The 18,795-nt window shown below is 42.8% G+C and overlaps 1 protein-coding gene across 2 annotated transcripts in view; it reads right to left on the bottom strand.

The window, feature by feature from the left end:
• Positions 1-897: 897 nt before the first annotated feature.
• LOC144495630 (ALS2 C-terminal-like protein) overlaps positions 898-18,795 on the bottom strand; it is a 104,780-nt gene continuing 86,882 nt past the window's right edge. For both annotated transcript variants that reach the window (XM_078215864.1, XM_078215865.1), the window contains exons 22-28: positions 18,204-18,260; positions 17,587-17,760; positions 15,487-15,529; positions 9,529-9,590; positions 9,005-9,154; positions 7,728-7,824; positions 898-5,318 (exon numbers count right to left, since the gene is read on the bottom strand). In XM_078215864.1, the coding sequence (XP_078071990.1) occupies positions 5,262-5,318; positions 7,728-7,824; positions 9,005-9,154; positions 9,529-9,590; positions 15,487-15,529; positions 17,587-17,760; positions 18,204-18,260 (640 nt within the window). In that variant the 3' untranslated portion in view covers positions 898-5,261. The remainder of the gene's footprint in view (positions 5,319-7,727; positions 7,825-9,004; positions 9,155-9,528; positions 9,591-15,486; positions 15,530-17,586; positions 17,761-18,203; positions 18,261-18,795) is intronic.

The raw sequence follows: 18,795 nt of genomic DNA, 5'->3' as shown, positions 1-18,795 counted from the left end.
AGGTGGCTTTACTACAATAGTAACGCAAGAGCATTCCCAACCAAATTCAGCATTCTTGGGACTATGAGAAGCATTTGTAATTGGAATCACAGAACATTGAATTATGATAATCCTTGAATGTTATTGAAGGGAAATACACAGAGAAGCCCTCGGAACTCTTATAAAGGGGAGTTGAAAGAGAAATAAAACTAATCCCTGGAGTGCCTCGATTTAAAGGTAGGTAGTTCTTAAGGATGTTGACGAGAGACTGAATCAGGGACCTAAGAACTATTACTAGAATTAGAAATTTAGAGAAGTACATCAAAAGTAACCAAAATTACTAGGCATCCACTTCCTACTTATTTTTGAATTTGCAAAACCAAAGCCTACCCAGTGCTGTGAACTCTGTAGAGCAGGAAGTTTCAAGTAAAATTCCTGGAGGTTCCATCTCTTGTATTATAGGTGGCACAAAGAAAAATAAGCCCATAAAGTTCATGGGATTCATAGATCTTACACCAAGCAGAAGTGCAGTGGGGAGCCTAAAACAGTGTCAAAGAGAGTGGGGTATGTGGAAGAGTAATCATTAGAAAACAGCAGTTGTGGAGAAGAGTGAACTCGGCTTAGATTCCTCCAGTATCAAATAGTCCAATAACAGCATTATAGATTGTTCCTTGATGACCGGAACGGAACGAGAGAACTGACTGCCAATCCTTCAGGATTAGTCTGGAGGAATTCTGGTTTAATCCCCAGGACACTGCTACATGCAACCCAAGGGAAATATATAATTAAACAACCTGTTATGTGCCAATTAAAAATCAAGAAACAGTTGCTCCCATTTGTCTTCATGTTTAAAGGAACAGAGGATTCCTCCACCTTCCAAAGTGTTATACTGTTTAAATATAGTGAACAAACCTGATTAAAAGTGTAAAAACTTTATTCAAGATAGTATAATCTGCAATATCTCATTAAAATATTTGGTTACAAAAGCATAATATACAAACATTTTGTCATTCATTGATTCCCTTAGCTTTGTTTTTGTTCCAATTGCAGCTAGATACATACCCCACAGTAAACGTAACTGAGCTGTACCCGCTCATAACCGTGATGTGAAATTGCAATAATGGGACTGACAAACCAACAAGTTGTTCAGTTTCACCCCAGTGATAGGAATGCATCAGAGCAGATTAGAATCTTTGAATGAGAGCGTAGAAATGGGTGTTGACATTCCACATGTACAAATTTAATATTGCAGTTGCTGCAAATGGAAATTCGTTCATACAAAGTGGTGCAAATATTTTTGACTCAAAGGGCCAAATTTGTCTAGGTGCAGAGTAATGTTTTGCTATGCAAACAGCCACATTTTCTTTGCAGGAAATCTGCGGGGGGATTCTCTGGGTCCGCTAGCCCCCGGTGAGAATCGAGCATCAGCCAAAAAACAGGTTTGGTGCCCAGTTGCGATGTTCCCGGTTTGTCGGTAGGTCCCAATTGTGTTCCCACCCAGAGCAGGTGGCAACCCAATAATTATGCAAAGCCACTGATTGCAATACAATTAGTAGATTTGACAGCCCATTCACCGCACCCTCCCCCCAACTTGCATTCACCCGCCTCTCCAGAAATGCACGGGGTGGGCTATAGTGCTGCTAATGACTAGCATGCACCTGGCGCACTGGACCCCCAGGGTCTGGGGAGAACCACCAACCCCTCAATGAGGGAGAATGCTCCTCCTACTATTCAAATAACAGGTCACTTCCCACCCCGCCCAAACACTATGCCAGAGGGTGACCCCAACCTCCCAGCCCCCTATGCCCTGAAACTCCCACTCAGCTCCCACTCTCCTGAGACCCCCACTCGACCCTCCTTCAAGCCTTGGCAGTGCCAATGGTACATACTGACACCGTGGCATAGCACCTTGGGCCCCAAAGTGCCGATGGAGTTTACATGGTGTAGATGGTGTACAAGTGACATGGGGGAACTAGGTTGAGGCTTGAATAATGTTGTGAACTGGTCTACTGTTTTGGTGAACCAAGACGGGCCTTCTAACTGGCTCAACTCCGTATCCATGCACTCTATTGCGGCTCAAAATCCACTGCCAACTTAGCCCTTTGTGCAAAACTTTACGAGGGATTTTCATCTTTGCACAAAGTTGGGTGTGCATTTTGCAAGCCACAAAATTGTTTGCAAGACCCAGATGAATATTTTGCCCCAAAAGTTCAATATAAAACACACCTTTAAGCTGAACATTATGTGGAGGTTTAAGGCCAAAAGAAAGGATGAGAATATGATATATGAAAAGATGAAGAATAACTATTCAACCTATAGGCTGGTCTTTCCAGTAGTTTCGAATTCAAAAACCCTCCTCAGGTACTTGATAAACCACCCTTGGATCCCACTTTGAATGCTTGAGACTTGTCCCAAGACCCACTTTAAATTTAGTTCAATGATTCTTGTTCTTTTTTCTTACAGCCTGGCCAAAGCTGACATTCAATTAATATTTTCAGTTCATCCTATAGTGTGAGGTGTCCCTTTAACATTTTTAAATATAAACTCTAGAGATTCAGGTTGGAATTCTTCCATTTTGAGGCTAAATGTGGTGGCATGCGGCTTCAGCAGCGCCTTTCTTGCTGACCAGAATGGCAAGATCCCGCATCAGAGTCTGCACTTGGAACCTCATTAATTATGCATATGCACGTTTCCCTCCGGCTACTAAGAATCGAGCATCAGCCAAAAAACGGGTTTGGTGCCCAGTTGCAATGCTCCCGGTCTGTCGGTAGGTCTGCCGGTCAGTTGTCAGACTCAAAGGTCCTGGCACCACACGAGTGTGCCGGACTTGTGTTTAAATATCACTCTCTCCAACTCGCCTGTCTTCGCTCACCATGCAGGATGTCAACAACCCAGAGAGAAAAGGTGAGCAGCCTGAAGAATAAATCTGTTCCTTGATTCAACCCCCCTCCCCCAAGCCATCACCTGCGAGGCAACCCATGCCCCACTTGGTCCTCTGCCCAGTGCATCTGGAGTTTTCGTACAACCCCTACCAGTAAACAATATGCTATTCCTTTTAATCCCACCCCCCCCCTTGTTGGTGAGCTTTTCATGCAACATTGGCAGGGTCCAGTTTCCCTACCCTCTGTCTCCCATTGTTCATCATCCTCATTCACCTCCATGCAGAGCCCTACTTTCACATTGCCCCTACCCACCCTGCTATACCCCCTCCCTCTTGGCCTCACCACACACTCCATCCCCGGTCAAACTTCAGATCTTGATTACGGTGGGTCCTGCAGCACAGTCCTATCCAGAAAAACATTGGTGTGGGGCACCAGTGCCTAGGAGCCGCTTGTACTTCCCAACCACAGGCACAATATTGATCTGTCTCAGGTGACACAGGAACAGCCATGGGTCCAGCAGCACTGTGCAGTCCATGAAGGCCAGCTCAGCGTGGAGACAGAGAGCAGGAACCAGTCTGCTCCAGCAGAGTGGTGAACAGTACATCAAGAGCAGCACAGCACAATGACAGTGTTGCACTCGCACCAAAATCTCTTGTGAACTGCGGATTGCCTTGTCCACCCCACTCTTTAGCAATTGGGATTTAGACCGACGTAATTTCCCACTGGTATGACTCAAGAGTGAAAGGTCTGATGGGATGCTGGTAAGCAGATGTATTAGTGAACATTTATGAGATGCAAATAAATGCAAGTTGGAGTTCAAAACACAGGCCAACAAGACCACCAACCTGCCACTGAGAGAATTACTACTTGGTATTACACGAGCAGGTTTCTGACCTTTTGGCTCTTGCTAGATTCTTCACTCCTACCCGCCACCATACCCACCACAGGAGTGATGGGAGAATTCCACCAGTTTCTCTAATATACATTTGTATAAACTATGGAATTTCTCACCTTCATCTCAACTTCCTCCCAGTCTTTTAAAGGCCAGGTGTAGTTACTTGATTTGTCTCATTATCTCTTTTAGTCTTCAATCTGACTGATCTCCTGCAGCTTTGGCCTTAGCCATTCATTTAGGATTCCCAAGAGGGTGAACATTGACCATCTTAATTAGATCAGACCACTGTATCTCCCCTAGCCCCAAGCCTGTGTTCCCTAAATTTGGCCCTGTTTACTTTCTGCAAATTGCCATCAGTTCTGCTGAAGGAACCAATATCTTTCCATTATGCAGTCTGCATAGAATAATAATTGGCAAAATGCACAGCAACTGCAACACAATCGCTTTTAGTCATTGCCAGATAGTGCTGATCAGTGCAGAAGGCATCTGAACAGGATTCCAACTCAATTAATGGGTTCAAACATCATCAGAAAATCAAAACTGAAAACATTGCAAGGTGGATGATCTTCATTAGAACTCCCTAGTTCAATGAAGACGTACTCATAAATGAAACAAAATTCACAAAGGATTCACTGCCTGGTTAATGGGCTTTGGAGCAATTTTCAGTGCGAAACAGGAGTATGCTGCAGTTTGAGTGCACCAGTGATCTAACGATGGTGGAAACGCCATATTTGCAAGTGGCAGCACTCGGTTTAACAACACAGATTATGAATTGCACCCCATTGTACACAAGTGTTGGATCTTTCAAGAAGCTGGCAGGGTTAGAATATATTGCCCATCTCTGCTCATATGGCCCACCACATTCTCTTAGGTAATAAATGCCAGTGTTGCCCACATCCCAAGAAGAAATATACAAGGCAATGGAATTTCAATCACATTGGTGTGGGACTGGAATTATACTCCAGCCAGATGAGTTAAATATGGCAGGTTTCCTTCCCTAAAGGGAAGTAGTGAACCAGTGTTTTTTTTAAATGACAAACCATGCCATTTATTAGCTCAAGGCACTCTTCGCTCATCCAGTAACAAAATCCTCTTCTAGGCTGGGAAACTCCAGAGCTGATGCTTTAGTTCATAGTGGTTACAGCTACTGAATCACTTCCTTACAAATTAAAATGGAAGACTTTAATGTTGCCACTTTTGAATTAATTTATTGCCTCACTTCCTGTCACTTAACCATTGTCTCTTTTTATGGTAACGTATATCCACCTTATACTCACAGTTGAGTAATTTCTGTCACTAAAGAGAGACCATGCACTTGAAGTGAAACTTCAATTTCGGGGGACCTTCCAGAGAGTAAGTCATATTTTTCCTGATTCTATTTATACATCATGTGAAGTAGTGGTGGAGGAACTGCTCTCCTACAATTATATTCAATTTTCACACTGTTCTATATTTCTGTAGTGTTGCTTTCCTGGGCCAAAGAGTTCCCTTTGTGTTGTTTGACATCACTTAGGCAAACTCCTGGACCGTAGTTCCTCTTTTTGAATGTGCTGGTAGCAAGACTGTAATGAGACAAGATTAGGTAGTTAGAAGATAGACTGTGTATCAGGCTAGAGCAACAACTATCCATGTTAATTAAAATTACTTTCACACAGTGCCCCTGAGAAATGTCCCCAAGTTTAGCTTTGGCTCAGTGACAGCACACACACCTCTGAACCAGAAGGAAATGCATGTGTTTAATTCCCAAATCTATAAGGAGAGGCTGGATCGACTGGGACTTTTTTCTCTGGAGCATAGGAGGCTGAGGGGTAAATTAGAGGTCTATAAAATAATGAGGGGCATAGGTCAGCTAGATAGTCAATATCTTTCCCCAAGGGTCGAGGAGTCTAAAACTAGAGGGCATAGGTTTAAGGTGAGAGGGGAGAGATACAAAAGGGTCCAGAGGGGCATTTTTTTTCCACAGAGGGTGGCGAGTGTCTGGAACAAGCTGCCAGAGGTAGTAGTGGAGACAGGTACAAGTTTGTCTTTTAAAAAGCGTTTAGACAGTTACATGGGTAAGATAGGTACAGAGGGATATGGGCCAAACGCAGGCAATTGGGACTAGCTTAGGGGTTTAAAAAGGGGCAGCAAGGACAAGTTGGGCTAAAAGGCCTGTTTCCGTGCTGTAAACCTCTATGACTAGACACTTGAACATATTTGAAGATGGCATTTCAGAGTGCTATGCTGTTGGAGGTGCCATGAAACTAAGGCACAGTGGTTCACAGTGCAGGGTCAATTCCCAGCTTGGGTCATTGTGCAGACTCCGCTCAGACATTCTCCTTTGTCTGCATGGATTTCCTCCGGTTGCTCTGGTTTCCTCCTACAGTCCGAAAGACGTGCAGGTTAGGTGCATTGGCCATGCTAAATTCTCCCTCAGTGTACCCAAACAGGCTCCGGAGTGTGGCGACTAGGGGATTTTCACAGTAATTTCATTGCAGTGTTAATGTAAGCCTACTTGTGACACTAATAAATAAACTTTAAATATTTGGCCCTTCAGATGGATATAAAAGATCCCAAGGCAATGTTTGTAGACCAGTCGAGTTCTCCATGTCCTGGCCAACATCCATCCCTCAAACACACGTACCAATTGATCTGACGGTTGTCATCTCATTGCATTTATGGCACTTTGCTGAGCACAAACTGGCTGCTACCTTTTCTACAACTGTGACTTCAATTTAAAAATACACTTTAGAACATCCTGAGGTCATGAAATACAATACGAGAGAGAAACACAATTACCTTGAAATATAATGATTTGCGGACAAATAAATGTTGCAGTCATCTTTAGCATAGCAACAGGCCAAAGAAAGGAACAAATGAATTATCTGGTATTTTGGTGATTGTTGGCCAGATAAAGAACAAAATTCATAGTTTTTCTAATTATCATTCCTTTCGAATCATAAGCAGTGTAGGACATTGGTTTAATGTCTGTTCCAGAGGATAGATCCTCTAATGACACAGTACATGCTCTGTGTCAAATTGTAGATTGCGTATATCCACTTGAGCTCTGCAGCAAGACTTGCACAAAGAGAGGTTTTGTCTCTGCAGCTCTCAAATGTGTGTGCATGCATTATATTCAGACATCAATATGACTCACTTTTGCCTCAGAGTAAGAAAGTTGTGGCTTCAAATTAACATACAACTCAACCCAACTCAACATACAATTTAGGCTCACACTTCATCGCAGTATTGAGGAAGTGCTGTCCTACAACAATCTGACAGATTCATGGTCCATACCAAATTCAAATTCTCAAACTGCGGATTACCTTGTCCACCCCTGACATTTAAAAATTCTATACTAAGGCCAGAATGTTCCACTCCCATTGAGTTGGATAGGTTCAGCGACGGGAGCAATTGTCCCCTCCATCAGTGGCGGACTGCGTTTCCCAACATTGAACTTTGGGAACCTCATGATTTGTGTGAATTTATTATCAGGCCCATGTGCCTGAATCCCACCCCATCACCCCCCCACCAAAATATACATCCACAGCAGCATGATGTCAGAATGGCATCATGAAGCACAACTGGTCTAAGACGGCGTTCACTTGGGGAGCAGTACTCCCAAGGGAGCTCGGAGATGAGTGTGACAGTTAGGGAGTAAGAGGGTGATCCCAGGGTAACACCAGCTTAATGCCAGGGAATGCAACTGGGTGAAGATTGTTTTCTGGTTAGCTAGCTATGCCCTGGGACGGCCTTCAGAAATAGTATCCGGATCATGAAGTTTCTGATTTGATGGCAGTGTGGGCAAATCAGAGGCCATCCGCCAGCAATAGGTCATGCTGATATTGGAGGAAATCCCGGCCTAAGAAGGTTGCCTATCATTTCACATGGGACACTATTCAACTTCAGATCAAGAGACATACTAATTACATCGAGCTTCAGACCACCAGAAAGGATTGTTAAGAGAGGCTATGCCGTCTTTACTAACTCACGTCAAGGGCAGTAAGCAAGAAGTCATTCATCCCACCCTCAGTGGAAGGATCCATCATGTCTCGTATTAAATGGAGTTCTGCGCCCAAGTGCAGGATTCTATGGTGAAAAGAAAACAAAAGTAAAATTTGAATCATTTTTGTTTTAGTTTAGTGCTGGGTGATTGCAATGCATAAATACGTGGGTGACATTCTCTGGCTTCTCCTCAGCGTTTTTCTCAGCAGCGAGAGACTGTGCGCCATTTGCTGGTGGCAGGATCCTCTGGTCCCTCCGCTGTCAATGAGATTTCCCATTGAAGCCATCCTGTGCAGCTGGGAAACCCACGGCAGGGGGGGCGGGGCGCACGAGCGGGACCTGAGAATCCCACCAGTGTGAATGAAGGCCCATTTATTCTTGCTGAACAATCCCAGGTTAGTTAAAGCACGGACGAGAGTCTGATTAAACATTCCTAGATCAGGTCCAGAGTAAAACACCCTCTATGTTGTCCCATCAAGCTGTCCCAGGTTATTTGCATCAATGGTCATATACAAAGCAAATTTCCCTATACATTACTTCAAACACTCCCAGAGCAGGGACAACATGGATTAGATAGAGTAAAGCTCCCTCTACACTGTCTCAAACTTCCTAGGTAACAGGAGGAAACTACAAAGAGAAGTCTATAGAATAGTAGACCATACAGCCCTTTAAGCCTGCTCGGGCATCTAATATGATCATGGTTGTTCTTCTGCCTCAACTCCACTTTCCTTCCTGCTCTGCATATCACTTATCTCCCCGAGAGAACAAAAATCTATCTCAATCTTAAAAATATTCAATGAAGGAGAATTCACAATCCTCTGAGGCAAGAGGACTCCAAAGACTCAAAACCCTCTGAGCAATGAAATGTCTCATCTCATTCTAAATATTATTTTGGGACATTTCTAATTAAAATTTGGAAATAGGACAAGATACACTGGTTAATAGGGAAAAGACAATCTTCAAACCTATTAAGGCTCATCAGTGGTTGATGGATGAAAATGACTTCTGGATAGGATAATGGGTGTGAAAGTTCACGAATCATTTTACAAGTGGTTGGATACTTATGGTGAAGGCCACTCAGCCCATCACGAAAATAGTTTTCCCCATCCCACCGTCCAGTATTAATGATCATGTGCTTCATCCTACATTCTTAAATTTTAAAAAATGTTGACTAGTCAATGGTATTTCAAAGCAATGCTTTCTTCTCAAAAGGTGTTATGACTCATTCAGCCCTTCACAATGCTATGAAACGTCTGCCTCTTACCTTGCCCTGGAAACCACGTAAACAAGCAGCGGCAGCAGATCATCCATGGAGAGATTGTACTGCCTCTGTAACACTCGGGTCACCGTGCTCTCAATCTCATGGTAAGTTTTCATGAGGGTGTCCAGCTTATCCTGAGGGTCTGCTGTAGTACTGCAGAGAGAGTTTTATATTTGCCAAATTATATTTTTGAGTGTATTTTTACAACAGAAGCAAGAGGCTTAATGGCCTAACTTTACTCCTATCTCTTAATGAGGTTACAAAGCTTTGCTTATGTTCAATTCTCAGATGCCAGTTATTAAGGGCATAAAAAAACTTGGGGCCATTTCTTTCAATATTAAAGGAGGTGGCACGTCAGGACTGTGATGAATTTGGTGGCCTTGAAGGAACAGTAATATGCAAAGATTACTAAAGATGAAAGTAAAGGAACGCAACTGTATTTCTCGGAATGGTGTGAAGCTGCCCATCATGCCATCACTTCAGTACTGTACATTAAATAAAACCACCCTTTCTTTCTCAGCACTCACCTTATTTTTTGGAAACACAAGATGGCAGAAGTGAAGCAGACATCTTTCACAACGGAGATTCTCTGTATACAAAACACAAGATTTTCCACCCTTAGTGTTGTACAAACATGTACTGTTGATCCACCATCATGTTTATTCTCCATTACAATCCCAGCTTCTGTCAAACAAAATCCTCCAGCTGTAAGGTGACATGGATTAGGGAGGGCATCAAAACTGCCCCTTGGCTTTATCAGCTACTTATGTCTGCAATAAGTCATTCTCTCATCTCCATAGGTGAGGCGGTGGCGTAGTGGTATTTTTGCTGGATTTGTAACCAAGAGACCCGTGGTAATGCTCTGGGGACTCAGGTTCAAATCCCACCATGGCAGGTGGTTGAATTTGAATTCAATAAAAAGCTGGAATTAAAATTTTAATGAAACAGTTGAAATCCATCTGGTTCACCAATATCCTTCCTTTAGGGAAAGAAATCTGTCGTCCTTACCGGGTCTGCTTGCATGTGACTCCAGGTCCACATGAATGTGGTTGACTCTGAAATGCCCTCAGGGATGGACAATAAAATCCTATCCCAAGCAGTGAAGCCCGCATGCCATGAACAAAAAAAAAGGGTTGCCAATACTTATAAATTTAAATCACAAAAATATTAACTGTTTTAACTAATCATTTCAATTATAATATCCAATCTTCTCAAATGGAATAACTGCCATATTTATGCACCCTGATCTCATAACTTAATCTTTTAAGCCCCAATATTATTCAGGTAAGTATGTGCTACTATGTAAAGTTAAAGCACATGGGATTGCAGGTAATGTCTTGAGATGGATAGAAAGCTGGTGAGCAGATAGGAAGCAAAGAATTGGCATTAATTGGTCTTTTTCTGATTGGCAGTAAGTGACCGGTGGGGTTCCACAGGGATCTGTGCGAGGACCCCAACTGTTCACATTATATATTAATGATTTGGAAGAGGGAACTGAATGTATTATCGCCAAATTTGCAGATGACACAAAGTTGGGTGGGAGCGTGAGCTGTGAGGAGGATGCAGAGATGCTTCAGCGTGATTTGGACAGGCTGAGTGTGTGGGCATATGCATGACAGATGCAGTATAAAGTGGATAAGTGTGAGGTTATCCACTTTGGAAGCAACAATAGGAATGGGTGTAAATTGAGAGAGGTGGACACTCAGCGAGACCTTGGTGTCCTCGTGCATCAGTCACTGAAAGTACAGCAGGCATTAAAGGCGGCAATTAGTACGTTGGCCTTTGTAGCAAGAGGATTTGAGTATAGGGATGTTTTGCTGCAATTGTATAGGGCATTGGTGCGGCCACACCCAAGTAGTGTGCGCAGTTTTGGTGTCCTTATCTGAGGATGGATGTCCAGCGAAGGTTTGTCAGGCTGATTCCTGGGATGGCAGGTCTGTCATATTAGGAGAGACTAAGTCGGATAGGGCTTGAAGGAACAGTAACATGCAAAAATTACTAATGATACTAAAGGAATGCAACTGTATTTCTCCAAATGGTATGAAGCTGGAGTTTAGCACAGCGAGAAGGGATCTCATAGAAACTTATAAAATTCTAACAGGGTTAGACAGGGTAGATTCAGAAAGAATGTTCCCAATGGTGGGGGAGTTCAGAACTGGGGGGCATAGTTTGAGGATAAGGGGTAAACCTTTTAGAACTGACGTGAGGAGAAATTTCTTCACCCAGAGGGTGGTGAATGTGTGCAATTCACTACGACAGAATGTAGTTGAGGCCAAAATGTAGTCCGATTTCAAGAAGAAATTAGATATAGCTCTAGGGGCTAAAGCGATCAAGGGATATGCGGGGGGTAGGGGAAAGAGATCAGGATATTGAATTTGATGATTAGCCATGATCAAAATGAATGGCAGAGCAAGCTCAAAAGGGCCAAATGGCCTACTCCTGCTTCTAATTTCTATGTTACTGTACCCCTTCCCAGGCTAATATATCTCTTATGTTTGATTCCCAAAATTGAATGTAGTGTTTGCCATTGTATCTGGCTAAGACTCTGCACAACTGAAGTATCACTTTCCTCCCTTTTGTATTCTAGACCCCTTGAGATAAAAGGATATAATTCCATTAGTCTTTTGATTACTTTTTGTATGTATGCTTAACTTTTACAAGCTTGCTTACATGATCAGCATAAATCTCTTTGCTCCTTTGTAGCTCCTTGACTCTCCGTTGAGAGATTATTCCATCTCTCAGATTCAAAGTGGATGACCTCACAGTTCCCCACTGTGAACTCCATCTGCCAAAGCTTTTCCCTCTCACTAGGTCTTGTAACTTCCACCTACCATCTACACAACTTCTTGTTTCACTTAACTTATACTTTTATCTTCACACTTTGAAAAGCAACTCTTTATTCCTATATCTGAGTCATTAATGTATATGAAGAGCTGTGGCCACAAATCCCTGGGAAACACCACTTCTCATATCTTTCCAATCAGAGAAGGATCCTAGTTTATCCCAATCAATCAATTAACAACATTACCTCCAATTCCATGTGCTTACTTTGGTTTGTGCTGAGCCTGACTGAATACCATCTTAAATGTTATTAAACCCTTCTAGATGTCAGGAGATACTCCCTCTCCACCATGTTATTGACCTCTTAAAAATTCAACGAGTGTAGTCAGATATGACTTATTCTTTGCAAATTCATGCCAACTAATCAGTCCTTCAATCTCTCGATAGATTGTAGTAACCTGCCCACAACTGATGTTAAACTGGATTCTCTCCCATCTCCAACATAATGGAGTGATATTTGAAATTTTCCATTTCAAAAGCACAATTGCACAAGAACACAGAAATTACAACCAATGCATCTGCAATTTCCTCACTTCTGAAACGCCATAGGGTGGAGACCATCAGGTTCGGCAGATCTGTTCATCTTTAATCCCATTATTTTAAATCAACTATATTGCTTCCCTTGATTTGTAGTCTTAATTTTGTCCTCACCTCTTTCCACTATGTTCTTTTAGAAATTTTCATTCATTTAACCATCAACTCTGCTATTGCCTTACTATTTTTCAATCTCCAGCCCTTCCTGCTGGCTGGATCTTCTGGTTCTGTTGAAGTTGACTCCCGCTGTAGGTTCCCCATCAGCGGCACAGACAAGGAATGTAAATCACCATTGATTTCAGCTGTAGAAAAACCAGCTGCAGGGAATTCTGCCCAGACTCTCACCTGAATTTGTCTTTCATAAGCTCACATTGTCCATATCATTTCAAATATATTTATGAAAATATTTATGCTCAAATAAACCCGACGTTTTTCATATTATCTTATTGCATATTTTGTTGCTTTCTTTGTCCCTTTATTGCTTTCCAAATCTGCTGAATTACCACTTTTCTTTAAGCGTGCTTGCATCTCTTAACTCATTTGTTAACTGATTATTTAATTATGCATTTGAAGTTTTGATTTTTGTTCAAATCAAGGCCTTCTGCTGGTTGGAGGATCCGAATGCAATTTTTGTATTTCGCCGGGTGGACAGTCACACCACACATTAAACAGCCAGACTGGTATCCTCAAAGGAAATGCTACAGACAACTCAAACAAACTGTGGCATTGATCTTCCTCAGTCCAAGGGGAGCACAAATGCAACCCTCCAATTTTTAGGTGCCAGCTTCTGGCTCAGCTTCATGAGTGCGCAACCGGAACCCCTGGCCCTCCACACCCCGATCAGCAAGTCAATCACTTACTAGTGACAGCAGGCATGTTGTGCAATGAATGGTAATTTACCAAGTCGAAAGAAACTTAAGCAAGGAGTAAAAAGGGCTAAAAGGGGTCATGAAAAAGCATTGGCCAGCAGGATTAATGAAAATCCCAAGGCATTTTATACATATACAAAGAGCAAGAAGGTAGCCAGGGAGAGGGTTGGCCTACTCAAGGACAAGGAGGGAATCTATGCGCGGAGCCAGAGGAAATGGGCGAGGTATTAAATGAGTACGTTGCGTCAGTATTCACCAAAGAGAAGGACTTGGTGGATGATGAGTCTGGGAAAGGATGTGTAGATAGTTTGACTCATGTTGAGATCAAAAAGGAGGTATTGGGGTTCTTGAGAAACATTAAGGTAGACAAGTCTCCAGGGCCTGATGGGATATACTCCAGAATACTGAGAGAGGCAACGGAGGAAATTGCTGGGGCCTTGAGAGAAATCTTTGTATCCTCACTGGCTACAGGGGAGGTCCCAGAGGACTGGAGAATAGCCAATGTTGTTCCTTTGTTTAAGAAGGGTAGCAAGAATAATCCAGGTAATTACAGGCCGGTGAGCCTTACATCAGTGGTAGGGAAATTATTGGAGAGAATTCTTCAAGACAGGATTTATTCCCACTTGGAAATAAGTGGACGTATTAGTGAGAGGCAACATGGCTTTGTGAAGGGGAGGTCGTGTCTCATGAACTTGATCGAGTTTTGAGGAAGTGACGAAGATGATTGATGAGGGTAGGGCAGTAGATGTTGTCTACATGGACTCCAGTAAGGTCTTTGACAAGGTCCCTCATGGCAGACAGGTGCAGAAGGTGAAGTCGCATGGGATCAGAGCTGAGCTGGCAAGGTGGATACAAAACTGACTCGGTCAAAGAAGACAGAGGGTAGCAGTGGAAGGGTGTGTTTCTGAATGGGGGGCTGTGACAAGTGGTGTTCCTCAGGGATCAGTGCTGGGACCTTTGCTGTTTGTAATATATATATATATATATAAATGATTTGGAGGAAAATGTAACTGGATTGATTAGTAAGTTTGCGGACGACAAAGGTTGGTGGATTTGCAGATAGCGATGAGGACCATCAGAGGATACAGCAGGATATAGATCAGTTGGAGACTTGGGCGGAGAGATGGCAGATGGAGTTTAATCCAGACAAATGTGAGGTAATGCATTTTGGAAGGTCTAATACAGACAGGAAATATACAGTAAATGGCAGCAACCTTAAGAGTATTGATAGGCAAAGGGATCTGGGTGTACAGGTACACAGGTCACTGAAAGTGGCAATACAGGTGGAGAAGGTAGTCAAGAAGGCATACGGCATGCTTGCCTTCATCAGCCGGGGTATTGAGTTTAAAAATTGGCAAGTCATGTTGCCGCTTTATAGAACCTGAGTGAGGCCACACTTGGAATATAGTGTTCAATTCTGGTCGCCACACTACCAGAAGGATGGGGAGGCTTTGGAGAGGGTACAGAAAAGATTTACCAGGATGTTGCCTGGTATGGAGGGCATTAGCTATGAGGAGAGGTTGGAGAAACTTGGTTTGTTCTCACTGGAGCGACGGAGGTTGAGGGGAGACCTGATAGAAGTCTACAAGATTATGAGAGGCATGGACAGAGTGGATAGGCAGAAGCTTTTTCTCAGGGTGGAAGAGTCGATTACTAGGGGGCATAGGTTTAAGGTGCGAGGGGCAAGGTTTAAAGGAGATGTACGAGGCAGATTTTTTACACAGAAGTAGTGGGTGCCTGGAACTCGTTGCCAGGGGAGGTAGTGGAAGCGGATACGGTCGTGACTTTCAAGGGCCGTCTTGACAAATACATGAATAGGATGGGAATAGAGGGATATGGTCCCCGGAAGGGTAGGGGGTTTTAGTTAAGACAGACAGCATGGTTGGTGCAGGCTTGGAGGGCCCAAGGGCCTGATCCTGTGCTGTAATTTTCTTGGTTCTTTGTTTGTTCTAAGTGGGTGTGCATGCATCTGAATATCAGCTCCAATGTGACTTAACCTACACTGACTAAAATGCAATGTGCTTTCATCACCAGCCATCCATGTGGCCACTATGAATAAGTAGAATTGTGTGTGTGTGTGTGTGTGTGTGTGTGTGTATGTGGGTGTGTGTGTGCATGTGTTGCACATCCCCACAGTTAGCAAGAACAAGACTGGGACTGATCCAAACTTGTTTATAGTTAAAATATTTGCATGAAATTCCCTCAAATCCAGGTCTCAGAGGTAAAAGTTCACATTCTAACCTGTTTGTTTGTCAGATGGATGTCTTGAAGAGGCCACAGATCCCTGTGAATTAAACAAGGAGACAATCATAAAACTATTCAGGACAAGGCCATATTTATTTCTGGTTACTTTTTATTCTTGATATCTAAGCATTGATGTTAAGCCCGCATGTATTGCCCAACCCTAATTGCCCATGAGAAGTTGGTGATGGCCCTTCTTCTTGAGCTGCTGTAATCTATGTGGTGAAGGTCTTGTTACCTGCTATCAGGTACTAAGTCCCAGGATTTTAATTCAGTAATGATAATGCAAGCAGCAGCAATACATATCTATGCTTCTATTTCAGATTTCCAGCAAGCTAAGTATTTTGCTTATGTATGTCCATGTCAAACTGGTTGTGACTAAAAGAGTGGAACAAGGAAGTAGGGGTGTTCCTTTGCTGTCCTTTGGGAAGATGGAGGTTGCAAGTTTGAGAGGCGCTGCTGAAGAAACCTTGGTGAGTTGCTTCAGTTCATCCTGTAGCACTGCAGGAGGAAATGGATGTTTACTATGTCAAGTGTTAATTCGTACAGACTGCTTTGTCCTATAGAGTGTACTATACTCGACCACACCCCTGACTTGTAGCTTATAGTTTGGACAGTCAGGAGACGAGCTATACCCACCACACAATATGTAGCACTTCTTACTGGTTCTAGTTTTGTCAGGAGTTTGGGCAAGATTCATCCTCACAATACATCCCAATAATAGTAGTAACACTTACATTTGCATAGCCTCACTTCACATGATTTCTCAAAGCATTGCACACAATAAACAACTTTTGAAGGGCAGTGATATTGTTAGTAATCATGGCAGACATTCGCTGCCACATTAGCCCATAAACAGCTGTGGCAAAATAAACAGGGAGATTATTTTTATTTAAACATTGTGGAAGCATTTGTACAAAGCAAATTACTGCGGATGCTGGAATCTGAAACCAAAAGAGAAAAAGCTGGAAAATCTCAGGTCTGGCAGCATCTGTAAGGAGAGAACCAGATCTGCTGAGATTTTCCAGCGTTTTCTCTTCTGGAAGCATTTGTGTTTTGAAAGACGCTGTGCCTCAAAAGGTTAATGCAGGACTCGGATTACTATTCCTGGATTAAAAAACCTCCTTTTCCAAGAAGAGATGATTAAGCAGTTTAAAAGAAGCTGGAAACTTCTTGACCCTGGTGTACAAAATAGGGGTCACGTGGTAGTTAATGGCTCTGGAAAAAAAGTCCTGCCTAGAAAACTGTGTTTAAAAGCTGGCTTTAGTTTTGGTCTTGCCCGAAGGACTATCAACTGCTTGTGAAAAGAAGACAGCAGCCTTTTTGTAGTCCAGAGCCAGAAGTGAATGTAAATTGCTCCTCAGTTGCTCTACATGCCGGAGTAGATTACCTGCAAGTGTTCCTCAAGACTGCCAGAAACGCATGCAAGAGTCAACGATTCTTTCACACATCAGCACAGAGAACAACTGTATAACCTAGACTCCATTTCAAGGACTCCACCACTCTTCCTTTTCTCTTGAACCATTGCCTTTTAACCCTAGATTTTTTTTGTTGTGTTTGTGTCACTTAGGAAATCTCGAGAGTAATTAGTATACGATCGTATTTCATATTGTATGTTAACAAGCTTTGCCTTTCTATTTGACAATACTGGTTTCATAATAAACTAACAACTTTCACTGAATCCCTACAATGCAGAAAGAGGCCATTCGGCCCATCGAGTCTGCACCAACCACAATCCCACCCAGGCCCTATTCCCGTAACCCCACATATTTACCCTGCTAATCCCCTGACACTAGGGTCAATTTAGCATGGCCAATCAACCTAACCCGCACATCTTTGGACTAATTTTGTTTCTTGTTGAAAGAAGCCGGATTTTAAAAAGTCTTTTATTCTGCCCTCTGGCCTTAGATTCTGGGTGACAGTAGTGAAGGCAAACAACTGGTCATTTTAGTGAATGAATCTAACTTTTAAACTAAAGGTGAGACCTGAGCAGTGGGTTTAGTTAACGCACACACTCCTTTATACCCAGTCATAACACCCAAAGGCGACTTTGTGTAGCACCTTCAGAGAAAAGTCACTGTTGCAGTTTTCCACACTTACTTTTGTACCTCGAGGAATTCCAGCAGCTTGGTGTCAGAGAGAAGTTCCAGGTACAGTATTCCCTTCCAGTACATAGAATCCTCTACCTCATGGTACAGCATGTACAACATGAAGAGATCAGGGTAGAACCGTGGCAAGATCAGGGGAAGAATCACTGTGTAAGCATTTAAATCTCTGTAAGCACAAAAAGATTCAATAGCAAATGGAAATGACACCCTCTCTCAGAATCTGCCCGTGCATTAAACAATTAAAGGTGAGACTTAACCCTTCAAACTGAAAATCAATATTGGAATTATTTAATACATCACATTACAAACTTTTAAACAATGCAAGTTCAGGACAAAATGTTAAAAAGCATATCTTCAGAATGATCAATATCTGATAAAGGCAGGGAAAGCAAAAACTAGAAATTATTCAAGAGGCAGTTAAATACTGTTTGATCAGATTCTTTCTTGCTGGGAGTAGTGCACATCATTTTATTAGCCATTTGTTCAAAGTAAAGAGTAGGAACTTTCCAATGTGTTAGTAGGTGGGTACAAAAAGACATACACAATGGTATTCACCGTCTATCCAATTGGTTTACCAATTAAAGACAGAAATGTTAAAATCTGGTTTACCTGACTGCACTTTCAGTGGAAGAATCATCTTTCTCTAGTGACTCGGGCAAGAAATAGCTGGAAAATAATGAATAGAAAGGCTTACTAAGATCTCCCTCAGTCAAGCCAATACTTTAGAACTCAGTCTATCAGAATTGCTTAAACTCTCCAACGTATTTTCCAGCCCTGCCGCTGATGTGACAAGCCATTCAAATTTCTGTCGATTTCGGCAGGACTGGATGATCCTGCCAGCAGGAGGGGTCGGAAAATTCCGCCTGGCAGCGCAGAAGCATTCAGTCGAACTGATTTGAAGTTAAAATTTATTTATTAGTCACAAATATAACATTAACGCTGCAATGAAGTTACTGTGAAAATCTTCTAGTCGCCGCACTCCGGCACCTGTTCGGGTACACTGAGGGAGAATTTAGCATGGCCAATGCACCTAACCAGCACATCTTTCGGATGCACCCGGAGAAAACCCACACACACATGGACAGAACATGCAGACTGCACAGATGGTGACCCATGCCGGGAATCAAACCCAGGTGTCTGGTGCTGTGAGGCAGCAGCGCTAACTACTGTACCACCGTGCCACCCACATTAATGCTCCGCA

Source organism: Mustelus asterias, chromosome 7, assembly GCF_964213995.1.
Source record: "Mustelus asterias chromosome 7, sMusAst1.hap1.1, whole genome shotgun sequence".
NCBI lineage: Eukaryota > Metazoa > Chordata > Chondrichthyes > Carcharhiniformes > Triakidae > Mustelus > Mustelus asterias.
Note: the sequence above shows the minus strand (reverse complement) of the source record. Positions and strands in the feature narration are given on the sequence as shown.